A 14,026-nucleotide genomic window follows, 5' to 3' on the forward strand; every position below is an offset into this window, starting at 1 on the left:
GTGATGAAAATGTTCAAAAAATGATGGTTCTAATCACTCTAAATCAGTCTTAAAAAGATGATAGGACATGACCAAACTCTGAAGAATAGAGGTTAGAAGAGGTTAAAGAATAGTAGGAGATAAAGGAGGAAAGGGAGAAAAATTAAGAGGGAAAACAGTTCTAGAATTGGCAATTTAAAGGTCCATATCCAACCTCTTGCTTGGATACATACCATCAGCACTTAGTAGCCTAGGACATGGGTTTTGGGATGCCAGTAAATTATAAACTAAGTAAACCAGATAGATTAGGTTTATGCTTTTAAAGCCACGATCAGACTTGGAGATGCAATTTGTGGATCTTGGCAACAACTTTCTGATTTCAACCGTTACTTGCGTATAATCTAGATAAGGTTATTTTGACTTTTTTTTTTTTTTCCTTTTTTTTGGCCGTGCTGCGTGGCTCGCGGGATCTCAGTTCCCCGACCAGGCACCGAACCCGGGCCCTCAGCAGTGAGAACGCGGAGACCTAAACCACTGGACTGCCAGGGAATTCCCTGTTTTGACATTTTTGTTATTGTGGTTGTTGAGAAATGAATGGGTTAAGATTGAGGTCAATTTAATTTTATACCATATTTATTAAATTTTCACCATTCTTCTATTCTTAACCTGTTTTCCTTTTATTCAGTATTGTACATGTTTTTTTACTATATGAAGTTAGAAATTGAGCAAAATATTAGACGTATTATTGGTCTCCAAATCTACCTTGTATTACTGTGTATTTAATACTATAGAGAACTCTTCCAACACAGTAAGACAAACAATACAATTTAAAAATGGGCAACAGGTATGAATAAATTCAGTTACTTCATAAATGAAGATATAAAAATGGTCAGTAAATACATGAAAAGATGTTCAATATCTACAGTCATCTGGGAAATTCAAATTAAAACTACAACTGGATATTTCTACTCATTTCGGATGGGTAAAAAACTAAGGACTTAATGATATCAAATGATGCTAAGGATGCAGAGCAACTACAACTCTCATACATTGCTGTGAAGGAGCTTAAAATAGTACAGGCAGTTTAGAGTACTGTTTTAGCAGTTTCTTTTAAAGTTAAACTTGTACTTACCATATGACCCAGCAATTCCTATTCTAGGTATTTACCCAAGAGAAATGAAAACATACGTCCACAAAAAGATTTGTACCTGAACGTTCATAACTGCTTCATTTATGAACCTCAGCTGGAATTAACTGGTAGATAAACAAATTGTTGTATATTCACAGTGGAATAAAAAGGAAAGAGCTACTGATACGTTCAACACCATGACTGAATATCAAAAAACATTCTAAGCAAATGAAGCTAGACAGAAGAATACATACTATATATCATTTATATGCACTACTAAAATTTCCTAAAGTAATTTATAATGATTGACATCTACTCAGTGATTGGTGGTGGGGATTGATTGTAAAGGGACACAAGAGAACTTTTTGGGGTGATAGAAATGTTCCGGATCTTATGTATTTATATTGTATTTTAATAAAATTAATTTTAAAAAGTAAATACCAAAACAAACCAAACAAACCCCAAACTTAAAAAGTCAAGCTACAGACTGGGAGAAATATTTGCAAATCATATATCTAATAAAGGGCTTGTATCCAGACCATATAAGAACTTTTACAACTCAGTAGTAAGACAACTTAATTAAAAATTGGGAATTGATTTATTTCACCAAAGAAGGTACACAAATGGCTAATAAGCACATGAAAAGATGCTTAGCATCATTAGTCATTAGGGAAATTAAAATTAAAGACCAGAATGAGATTCTACTGCATATCTATTAGAATGGCTAAAATTAAAAAGAGCGACCATACCTATGTGTTGAAAAACAGTATGGCAGTTTCTTCAAATTTTAAACATACGTGTTTACCTTATGACCCAACAATTCCACTTCTAAGTATTTACCCTAAAGAAAAGAAAACATATGTCTATACAAAGACTGGTTATATCAGTGTTATGGCAGCATTATTCATATTAGACAAAAACTGGCAACTATCCAAACTTTCAGTAATTGGTAGATATATAAACAATTTTTTCATATAATGGGATATTATTCTGTATTTAAAAGGAACACACTACTGATAGATGCTTCAACATGGATGAACCTCAGACATTTTGCTAAGTGAACAAAGTCAGACATAAGACTATACATACATATTGTATGATTCCATTTATATGAAATTTCTAGAAAAGGCTAATTTATGGGGATGGAAGAACAGACTAGGGCTCGGGAATGGGATCAGGGATTAAATGTAATTAAGTATGAGGGAATGCTTTAGGGTGGTGAAAGTGTTCTAAAACAGAATTATGGTGAAGGTTGCATAGTTCTCATTTTAATGAAATCAATGTACATGTACAGCTTAAGAGGGAAATTTCATGGTAAAGCTGTTAAAGACAATGAAGCATTTTTGCTTAATATAACAGAGCTAGGGAGAATTCATAGTCTGGCACTCAAAGTCTGAATTATTATAATAGACACTGTGAATTTAATTGAATGTTTTGAGTAAATCATCTCAATTAAAAAAATCTTTAGGTATAAGACACTTTACAGAAGGTCATTTAGAGGAACGTCCCTTGGCTATATAGTTAATTCAGTTAAATTTTCTTCTTAATGTTTAATTTGGGTTTCAAATATTTATATACAGTTCTCTTGACATGTGGAAAACATTAATCATACTTATTAGTAATAGTGAGGCGGCTATGAAATAGTGGAGAGGCTATGAAAACTTTTCTTATTTTACTTTAGTAGTATCAAACTCTAAACAGTACTATTCTGTCTCATTCATAAAGCAACTGTGTTAATCTTGTTTTTATCTTGTGATGTAAGAAGAGATTTATTGTTATACTTCACTTTGAATTTGTTAACTTTATGAATGCTGTAGTTCACTTTACAATTTCAGTCAACTGCATTGCTCTATAGTGTGTTATATTTTGCCCCTTCAGGACCTACAGTTCATAAACATCAATTCAGCAGTAATGCTGTAACAGACATTAATTTGGATAACGTTTGCAAGAAAGGAAACACTTTGTTGTGGGATATAGTCCAAGATGATGATGCAGTAAGTTATTTAATAAACCCAAAAGACTACAAAATTACAGCAGAATGCATTCAGTATAAACAGTAACTTTATGTATATACATTTTTTGTAGGTTAATCTTTCTGAAGGATTAATAAATGAAGCAGAGAAACTTCTCTGTTCCTTAGTATGTTGGTTTACGGATAGACAGATTCGAATGAGATTCATTGAAGGTTGCCTTGAAAATTTAGGAAACAACAGGTAAATAGGAATTTAAAATTTTTTATGCAGTAATCATATTCATAATCAATATTCTTATTGACCTAGATATGGTGGGTTCATAGCATTTAATGTACCGTTATCAACCTATTTTTTTTTTTAGTAATTGTGGTTTTTATATTAGTTCTAAACTGTTTTCCCCCACAGGGTTTATATGTTATCACACAGTCTTGCTTTTTTCAGCACTTTTCGGCACTCTTGATTAGATCACCTCCAACAGAGACAAAGGAATACTGTCTTCTTGATTCTGGGAACATGGTGGTGATTACTCTATTTTCAGATTACAGTTTAAATGTTCTTGAACTGTTATATATAAAGGAAGCTAAATAAGATAAGTGAAGTTAAACTTAAGCTGAAATATAAACATTTTGATAATGGCATTGTTCTTCCATCTGGGTGGATCTTTTGACTTCTGTAGTGCACAAAGAATTTAGGTTAGTTGTGTTTTTTTCCTAGTTTGAATTTTGCTGTATATTTATATACTTCTTATTGGGGCTCAAATAATTATCACAAGTTTCTTGATTTTCAGTTCTGTTCTGTTGATACAGTCTCCAGTTTCCCTTATACTGCTCTGATAATATTGTTCCATTCTCTGATGTAGTGAATTCAGTTATTAATTGAATATATATATTTTTTAATTTATTTTTTTTGTTTATGATTTTTGGCTGCGTTGGGTCTTTGTTGCTGCGTGTGGGCTTTCTCTAGTTGCGGCGAGCGGGGGCTACTCTTTGTTGCGGTGCGTGGGCTTCTCATTGTGGTGGCTTCTCTTGTTGCAGAGCATGGGCTCTATAGTGCGTGGGCTTCAGTAGATGCGGTGCGTGGGGTCAGTAGTTGTGGCTCGTGAGCTCTAGAGCGAAGGCTCAGTAGTTGTGGCGCACAGGCTTAGTTGCTCCGCAGCATGTGGGATCTTCCTGGACCAGGGCTCCAACCCGTGTCTCCTGCATTGGCAGGCGGATTCTTAACCAATGTGCCACCAGGGAAGCCCCTAATTGAATATATTATATTAATATTTTCAGCTTACCTCTGCCCAGGCTCAATATAAATGTCTAATTTTATTGAATATTTAACTGCTTCAAAAAATTTTTTTACCTAATTTAATTAGAAAAAGTATGTGCAATATTTAATTTTCTTCTTTTGATCTTTAAAGGGCTATAATTGGTACAATCACAATAGAAAAATTGCTTATTCATGCAGGTATAAGAAACCACTAATAGACCCCTGTTAGTGGATCAGTTGCCTCATTTGGCATATATTCTTTAAAAAGAATGCTTTTAATGGGTGAATGATATTTCATCATTTACATAGGTATTATAGAAATTAGTTTTAAAATGTTTTGTCTTTTAAATATTTTTTAAAATATTTATTTATCATTTATTTATTGTGGCTGCTCTGGGTCTTAGTTGTTATGTGCGGGATCTTCATTACAGCACGTGAGATCTTTGTTGCGTCCTGCGGACTCTTAGTTGCGGCATGCAAACTTAGTTGAGACATGCATGCAGGATCTAGTTCCCCAACCAGGGATTGAACCTGGGCCCCCTACATTGGGAACGCAGAGTCTTACCCACTGGGCCACCAGGGAAGTCCCTAAAATGTTAATTGTCTTTTAAAAGTCTTTGTGAAGCTAATGAATACTTTTTTAAGTTGTATCAATTTTTATTCCCCAAAAGTGCATCTGCATATCCTGTGGCCCAGCAGTTGCACTGCTAAGTATGTGCCTTTTAATAATACATCCAGAAGGTCACCAAAAGACACATTCAAGAATGTTCATAAAAGCATTATTCAAAATAACTATTTTTTGTACTGCTATCTAAATGACAAAAAAAGAATAGAAAGGAAAATTAAATTGTGGACTGTTTGTTGAATGAAATAGTATATATATAGTAGTAAAAATGAAAGAACTACAACTGCATGGAATAGTGTGGTTGAATCTCACAGACAAAATTTTGAGTGAAAGAAGCCAGATGTAAAAAAGTATATCTCTATTACTCTGTTTATACAGAGTTTAAAAACAGGGAAACTGGGACTTCCCTGGTGGCGCATTGGTTAAGAATCCGCCTGCCAATGCAGGGGACACGGGTTCAAGCCCTGGTCCAGGAGGATCCCACATGCCACAGAGCAACTAAGCCTGTGCACCACAACTGCTGAGCCTTGCTCTGTAGAGGCCATGAGCCACAACTACTGAAGCTCGCACACCTAGAGCCAGTGCTCCACTACAAGAGAAGCCACCGCAGTGAGAAGCCCATGCACTGCAATAAAGAGTAGCAGCAACGAAGATGCAATGCAGCCATAAATGAATAAATTAAAAAAGAAAATCAGGAAAACTATTGTATTTAATAGGATAATGGTTACTCTTGGGTTGTTAGTGACTGGAAAGGGGGCATATCCCAAGGCTTCTGGGATGCTGGTAATGATTTCTTTCTTGATGTTGGTGCATGTTACACAGGTATGTTCACCTCCTAATATTTTGAACTGTCACTTAGGTTTATATGTGTTTTTTCATGTATGTTACTTCAATAAAAAGGAAAAAAGCTATGTGAAAGATGAAGTATCATGTAGCCTTTAAGAGTCAAATGTTTTCAAAGATTATATAATGATATGGGCGTATACTCATAGGCGCGTTTGTTAAAAAGATTGCAAGCAATATGTGAGACTGTAGAATGGTTATTTCTGGGAGGAATCAGTTAATTTTTTCTTCTTTATGGTTTTCTATTTTCTAATTTTTCCATAATGAGCATATATTTTTCTAAGTAGTGTAGCTTAAAAGAGACAAGAGGGGGCTTCCCTGGTGGTGCAGTGGTTGAGAGTCTGCCTGCCGATGCAGGGGACACGGGTTCGTGCCCAGGTCTGGGAAGATCCCACATGCCGCGGAGCGGCTAGGCCCGTGAGCCGTGGCCGCTGAGCCTGCGCATCCGGAGCCCGTGCTCTGCAACGGGAGAGGCCACAACAGTGAGAGGCCCGCGTACCGCAAAAAAAAAAAAAAAAAAGTAAAAGAGACAACAGGAAAATTCTGTGTATAGAATGGAAAATCATCATTTTGGATTTTTTTAAGCTTTAATTTGTTCACTCCCAAATCACTTGAAGCATTTTTCATTTGTTGGAGGCAATCCTGTACCTAATCATAGTTACTTAATGGTTTATTGATATATAGTAAACATAACTATTATATTGATGTTAATTTTGGCCTCAAAATTTACTCAGATGGTTGCTGTATGTATTATGCTAGGCCTCTTATTAATTGGTCATATATGCCAGTACTTAGAGCATAGTGGCATTTTTTAGCCTGTGACATATGCAACACATCCAGTGTATACCGGCTGAACTTACTGAAGTTACCATGCAAACTGAAAAATAATTAATTTTTTTAAACATTATTAGTTCCGGTTTCCTGATAAACTAGTGGGTTTTTTTAACATCTTTATTGGAGTATAATTGCTTTACAATGTTGTTTTAGTTTCTGCTGTATAACAAAATGAATCAGCTATATTTATACTTTTATCCCCGTATCCCTTCCCTCTTGCACCTCCCTCCCACTCTCCCTATCCCACCCCTCTAGGCAGTCACAAAGCACCGAGCTGATCTCCCTGTGCCATGCAGCTGCTTCCCACTAGCTATCTATTTTACATTTAAACCAGTGGGTTTTAATGGGGGTGATTTTTTTTCTCCCTAGGTAGTATCAGTATCTGGAGATATTTTTGGTTGTCACATTAATGAGTGGAATTGGAGATGTTACTTTGGGCTAGGGATGCTACTAAACATCCCTCAATGCAGAGGACAGCTTTTCACAACAGAATTGTGTCAAGTGTCAGTATTGATATCAGAGTTTGAGAAATCCTATTCTGAACACAAGAATCCTTTCTCCAAGGATTCCTCTCCCCCTGAGTTTGCCATCACAGTAGGAAAGGAATGTTGCACAAGGGTGTTAATATTAATAGGAAAGCTCTTCCTTATGTTGAAATAAATGGGCCACTGAAATCTTAACTCATTTACCATTTTCCTGACATTTGACCGAAAAAACCCCACAGATGTCTGCTTCTTGATGATGTCAATTTTTTATGTAGTTTACACAGGTTTTATGTTTCTTTTTATTTTCTCTACGTTGACTTCTCTTTTTTTTTTTGCGGTACGCGGGCCTCTCACTGTTGTGGCCTCTCCTGTTGCGGAGCACAGGCTCCGGACACGCAGGCTCAACGGCCATGGCTCACAGGCCCAGCCGCTCCACGGCATGTGGGATCCTCCAGGACCGGGGCACGAACCCGCATCCCCTGCATCGGCAGGTGGACTCTCAACCACTGCGCCACCAAGGAAGCCCCCTCTATGTTGACTTTTAAATTTTCCTTCTAGTTCCTCACTTTCCATGGTTTATAGACCTGTCAACAATCTTTGTTTTTGCTGTTCTATAGTCTTATTACAGTTTATTTCACAAAATGAACTTAGCTTTTTTTTGAACAGTAATATGGGCTCATTACTTCTTGGGAAGCATAGAGATCTGAAAAAGGAAAAGTCTCCCATAAATCACCCATAATTCTGCCATTTATACGGAACCCACTGTTAACACTTTAAAACACTTTAAACATGCAGCATGTGCCTTATGCATATTTAGCCTTAGGCAGATTGTTTTATAAGGCATATAACATTTCAGCGGTGCAGGAGGTTTAAAGTTACACACGGAAACACATAGTAGATGGTTTGCAGAATGTTGTCATAAAGTGAGAGCATGAGGTAGACAGTAGCTCCCACAATGAAAAATCCATTACTTTTCAGCTTGATATTTGTTAGTTTGGGTGAGTGAGATAAGACTGCTGTCTAGTGAGTAGGGTGGAAGTAGGAGTTGGGTTGTAATCAGCCCCTTTGGTGTTTTATGTTTACTAGAAGGCAGGTAGGTTCACATCCTGGGCTAGGTACCTCCTGAAATTCTGTGGCTTCTTGAGAATTGATTTGAGACTCTGTCTGGGAACCTATCCAGTGTGCTATTTTTTTGCCATTCTTTATGCAGTAGGTAGTTTAACCCACGTGTGAAATTTTTTGCCTTTGAATACAAAAGTAAAAATGCTCACGGGTCAGGGATTCTGTTTGCATAAATAAAGGTTCATATAATTAAGAAATGCATGGCACTATGTACTTTTTTTTGGTTTTGTTTTCTCTCTGTAAAGACTGTATTATATACAGCATTTTTTGTCAACTCTTGGTATATACTATAGTTTAAAATGACTGAGGGACTTCCCTTGTGGTCCAGTGGCTAAGACTCCATGCTCCCAATGCAGGGGGCCTGGGTTCGATCCCTGGTCAGGGAACTAGATCCCACATGCCGCAACTAAGAGTTTGCCTGCTGCAGCTAAAAGATCCGGCATGCTGCAACTAAAAAGATCCTGCACGCAGCAACAAAGATCCTGTGTGCCACAAGTAAAACCCGACGCAGCCAAATAAGTAAATATTTTAAAATTAATTAATTAATTAGTTGACAGTAGCATTTTGTAGAACACACCAGTTTTCTTCAAATATGGAGTCTAGGATTAGGAAAAAATCGTCCAAATGTAACTTTAACTGTGAAGACTACTAGCAAATGTGTTCATTCTACTAAAGCAATATAAAGTTACATTGGTAATTCTTAAGAGTCACATCACACTATTGTATAGTAATAAGCTTCAGCAAAGGTTGCAACAAAACCTTTGTATCAAGCAAAGAACCAGGGCAGTCTAAGGTAGTAATAGCATTTTTCTTGAGTGTAAAATTAGTGTAGTGATCCCTTTGTATCTTTGGGGGATTGGTTCCAGGATCCCCCTGCAGATACCAAAATCTTCAGGTGCTCAAGTCCTTTATATAAAATAGAGTAGGACAGTTAGCTCTGTATCCACAGATGAGGAACCTGCATATGGGCTGACTGTATCTTGTTACTCTGGACCATTGAACCTTTTCACCTTAAACATATTGTTGCCTAGGGTTGTGTGGTTTGGTATTTGAAATTTTCACTCTTGGAAGAATTTGTGAATGTAAGTTTGAATATAACAGTAATTTTGATGTTTTTCATAAGCATATCAGCAGTCAAAACTATTTGGGAAAAAAAGTTGATAAGTCAAGGTGTAGTATCTCATAGTTGTTATAGGAGAAGTGCTATGACATTATTTTATTTTAAAAAAATTAAATTTTTTATTGGGTGTAGTTGATTTACAGTGTTGTGTTAGTTTCTGCTGTACAGCATGATATAATTTTACTTGGAATAAGTTGGTATATGTGATCTTGTGAAGTTTCCTTTAATATTGGAATATAAATTATTATTGTCAGCAGACAAATACATGATCTTACCCTGTTTGTAAATATTTTACTAATTTTCATTCTGTAATCAGTACTTTATATCATTTTTCCTTTCAAATTTATCAGTTTAAATAAAGTGTTCCAGAGTTTCAGGATCACTTTGATTCTGGATTTGGTCATTTATATTCTTAAATTTATGGCACTTAAAATACGTCTCTTCACTGTTCTTTGAAATCTTTTTTTTTTTTTGCGGTATACGGGCCTGTCACTGTTGTGGCCTCTCCTGTTGCGGAGCACAGGCTCCGGACACGCAGGCCCAGCGGCCATGGCTCACAGGCCCAACCGCTTCGCAGCATGTGGGATCTTCCCGGACTAGGGCACGAACCCATGTCCCCTGCATCGGCAGATGGACTCTCAACCACTGTGCCACCAGGGAAGCCCCTGAAATCTTTTTTTGAGGAGAAAAATTTGGAGTTTTTCTGAGTCTTTGGAAAAACTTTAAAAAACTGTTTTAGTCACGTAAGATGTAATTATTAATAATTCAGTGTTTTTATTATAAATTGTGGAGAAAAGCATTCCCCTTAGGTAGGAGTAGAGGTAAGACGAGTCCCATTTCTACAATCCTGTTTTGGGTTCTTTTACATGAACCACATCATTATTCACTCAACTCAACCAATACCTGCTCAATGCCTGGCATCCTATTCTCTAATGTCAAGCATCATGTGCTTGCTTCTACCTTACATTTTATAAAATGAAAACATGTTTATTGTAGAAAATTTGGAAAGTAAATTTAAACAGTCTAGACTCTTAACACCATTTACTGCAAAAGAGGTAATAAGATTTTCAGAAAATATACAACTGCTGCACACTCTAAGACTTGCTTTAGTGAGATATGGTATCTCTAGTCTTTGTTTCTTTGTATTTTAAAAGTATTGTTGAAATTACACTAGGCAAACAATTTTGGAATTTGCTTTTGTGATTTTAGGTGAAATTTTTCTGTCCTTTTTTCTTTGTGATATCTCATTGATTTTATGCTTTTAAAGTCAAATTAATATATATATATATATTCATTCCAGTTTTTTATGTCTTAATTTTTAGGAAAAACTCTGCTAATGTTTCTGAAACTTTGACAAAGGAGTTTAGATAAATAATCTAAAATTGAAATTGATTTCCCCTGATCTATCTTGGTCTATCTTCCCAAGCACCACTTCTGTGCGACTTGTTGAAAAACATTAAATATTTTAATATTTAAAAGTATACTAAAAATTTAAATGTTTTTGAATATTTAAAGAATATTTACTTTGCAGTTACTGGATATCAGGCATTTACTGTCTTTGTTGCTTCACTATATACTTATTATTATCATTGGCCACAGTGTGCAGCGTGTGGAACTTCTCCCACCAGGATCAAACCCGTGCCCCCTGAAGTGGAAGCACGGAGTGTTAACCACTGGCCCACAGGGGAAGTCCATTATATACTCTTTAATCTATACTAATGTTGTTTTGATCCTCTGACATACTTCTAACATGCTGTTTCTTTTGTCTTCCAGTAGTATTTTTTCTGTCTTTTTCCTTCATAACTGTAATATAGCATTTTACACTGTTGGTCTTCCTCCTTCCTTGAAAATCTTGCCTTTAAGTTCTTTGCTGGTTTGTTATTTAAGGAAATATATACTCAGCATGCACCATATGCAGGGATTTTTAGTGAATAAGACACTCTTCGCTCACATCAAGCACATTCTAGTGGTAGACATATTAAATAAAGGAATATTCATTACGTGATGATGAATGAAGGAAAATTGGGAAGGAGTCAAGAATAATAGAGGTTCGCAGAGCAATGGAAAGGTGATATTTAATAGAGTTGTCAGGGTCATCCCTTCCGTTGACAGTTGAGGAGACCTTAATAAAGTGAGGGAAGGGGTCCTTCAGGTAGCTATTTAGGTAAAGCGCATTCCACGCAGAGGTAATAGAAAAGCCCTGAGGTGGGAATGTGCTCGTGTGTTTTGAAGGAATAGCAAAAAGGGAGATGGGGGGCCTTCCCTGGTGGCGCAGTGGTTGAGAGCCCGCTTGCCAATGCAAGGGACATGGGTTCGTGCTCCGGTCTGGGAAGATCCCACATGCCGCGCGGAGCGACTGGGCCTGTGAGCCGTGGCCTCTGAGCCTTCGTGTCCGGAGCCTGTGCTCCGCAACGGGAGAGGCCACAACAGTGAGAGGCCCACATATCGCCAAAAAAAAAATGAAGATGGGAAGGAAAATAGGTTAGACTGATAGAAGGAATGGGGACAGATCAGACAAGGCTTTGTAGTCAAATTTAAGTACTTTGGATTTTATTCAGAAACAAAGTTTTGTAGTTTCTCCTACTCAGCATTCACCACTGTTTTCCTCCCACTCAGAAGTGTAGTCCTGTATTCGAATATACCTGGTACTCTTAAAAAGAGTAGGCATATTTGAGGACTTATTTGTACTCCATACTTGTGGGTAGGGTGCCAACTTTTCTCTTTGTAAAAATTCTTTCATGAAGCAATATTGGCTCCTAAGCTTAAAAATAAAAGAAATTCAGTAACTTTATTAGAGTGTGTCCTGCTTCTTTCAAGGCTCATGCAGGCAACCTTCTTGCCTACTAGGACTTCTGGGATTTGCATGTCAATATGTTCCCTGTACCCCCTTTTCTTCCAGAAGATAGACATGCTCAGATCTTCTTGAGGTTTTAGAATGATTTCCTATTGCCTTTTGGCCCTTTTATACTTGAGGTATGTGGTGTGCTTCTATTATTAGCATGCTCATAATGCAGTGATTCTCAATTTAGATGGAGATGATATTAAGTGAGAATTAGGGAGAAAGTGATAATTTATATAGTTTGAAAAATGTTCTCTACATTTATTGTTTGTAGTCCACAAACCAGCAGTTTGAGTATCACTTGTGAGCTTGTTAGAAATGCAATCCTGAACCTACCCCAGACCTACTGAATCAGAATTTGCATTTTAACAAAATCCCCCCAGCTGGATCAAGTGCACACTAAACTTTGAGAAGCCCTGCTCTAGATAATTTACCCAAGCTGCTGCTTCCTGTTTTCCTTGATTAAATCTTCAGAAGCACCTATGACTCGTTAAAGAATACTGTCATTAAAAAATTTATATTTAAATGCTCTTCACTTGCTTTTATACTGAGATATTTGTATGGTGTATTTTACTTTAAAAGTCTTGGATTGGTTTTTTAAAACTTGGATTTCTTGCCCCAGTGTATAATAAGTTGATACTTTAGGAAAAAATTTTGTGTTTGCATAGAAATGTATGTGAAGTTCATTAACTCTTTTTGCATTTAAGATTTTAAATAGCTGAATTTCTGTTAAGATCTAGAATTGTTGATACTATTTAAAATTATTTTATTCTATAAATACCTGTTTTTGCTGTTTCAGATCAGTAGTAATTTCACTTCGTCTTCTTCCAAAACTGTTTGGTACTTTTCAGCAGTTTGGGAGCAGTTATGATACACATTGGATTACAATGTAAGTAAATAAAAGAAACAGAAGTATTCATTTTAAAGATTTTTTTCCCAGTCATAATTATCAAACAAGGTTTTGAATAACTTACTAGCTTTTATTCTGCACCAGGAAAATTTGAATTTTGTGTAATTCAAATGTTTGCTTAGATTTCTGAGTGCTGTCTCTGCCACTTAGCCCCATGGAGATTATGTATATCTCTGTCACCAGGAAGTCTGACCTTTGTACTCATTGTAGTTTGAGAAAAATATGGTAGCAATTAATGTGTTAATTTTAAGGTAAAGATTTTTAGTGTATCTGACCATGGCAAAGGACTCCTGAAGAAGATCCACACATTAAACACTCTAAGGTGCCTTTAATTTTTCCCATTACTAGGAGTTGATTCTAGACATTACATCACCTTAGGGATAATTTTGACACCACCCTATTACTCCTTTACATATATAGAGAACTTATGATTAATGTTAAAGAATTCTTTCAAGGATAGTACTTTGATGTGATATTGATCTAATGTTTAAGAATATTCTAGAGAAAGTTGGCTATCACACGCACTTCATTAACCTCTAAGAATGTATTATTTGCTTTATTCAAAATAGACTTTTTGGAGAGATTTCAGAGACTTTAAATTTTAGGAAAAATTAGACCTGTTGAAGGATTTATTTGTGAGGTCAAGTAGGATGGAGTTTTATCTAATTCCTCCTCAAATCTAAGATTAGTTAGTAGGAATACTTGCTTTCAAAATGAATATGATTTTTTAAATTCTTAGAAGTCTGTACTATAGTTCTAAATAAGATGAAGTTCTTCTGAGTTATAGCCCTTGCTGGTTTTTTTTCTTTTAATAGGGGATCTGTTTAACCTGAACCTCTATTACTGTTTTTAAAATTTTTTTTTTGTTGTTGTTGTTTTTGCCGTACGCGGGCCTCTTACTGTCGCGGCCTCT

The 14,026-nt window shown here is 36.2% G+C and overlaps 1 protein-coding gene across 15 annotated transcripts in view; it reads left to right on the forward strand.

Moving 5' to 3' along the window:
* The window catches only part of USP34 (ubiquitin specific peptidase 34), a 231,411-nt gene that overhangs the window by 103,941 nt on the left and 113,444 nt on the right, over positions 1-14,026 (forward strand). For 14 of the 15 annotated variants that reach the window (XM_089923127.1, XM_022597181.3, XM_089923126.1 and 11 more), the window contains 3 exons: positions 2,987-3,102; positions 3,194-3,321; positions 13,003-13,092. In XM_089923127.1, coding sequence (XP_089779253.1) covers positions 2,987-3,102; positions 3,194-3,321; positions 13,003-13,092 — 334 coding nt within the window. The remainder of the gene's footprint in view (positions 1-2,986; positions 3,103-3,193; positions 3,322-13,002; positions 13,093-14,026) is intronic. The other variant, XM_089923121.1, reaches the window with a different exon arrangement.

This window comes from Delphinapterus leucas, chromosome 13 (genome assembly GCF_059928025.1).
Source record: "Delphinapterus leucas isolate spDelLeu-1000000601 "Yukka" chromosome 13, BTC_Dleu_Yukka2, whole genome shotgun sequence".
NCBI lineage: Eukaryota > Metazoa > Chordata > Mammalia > Artiodactyla > Monodontidae > Delphinapterus > Delphinapterus leucas.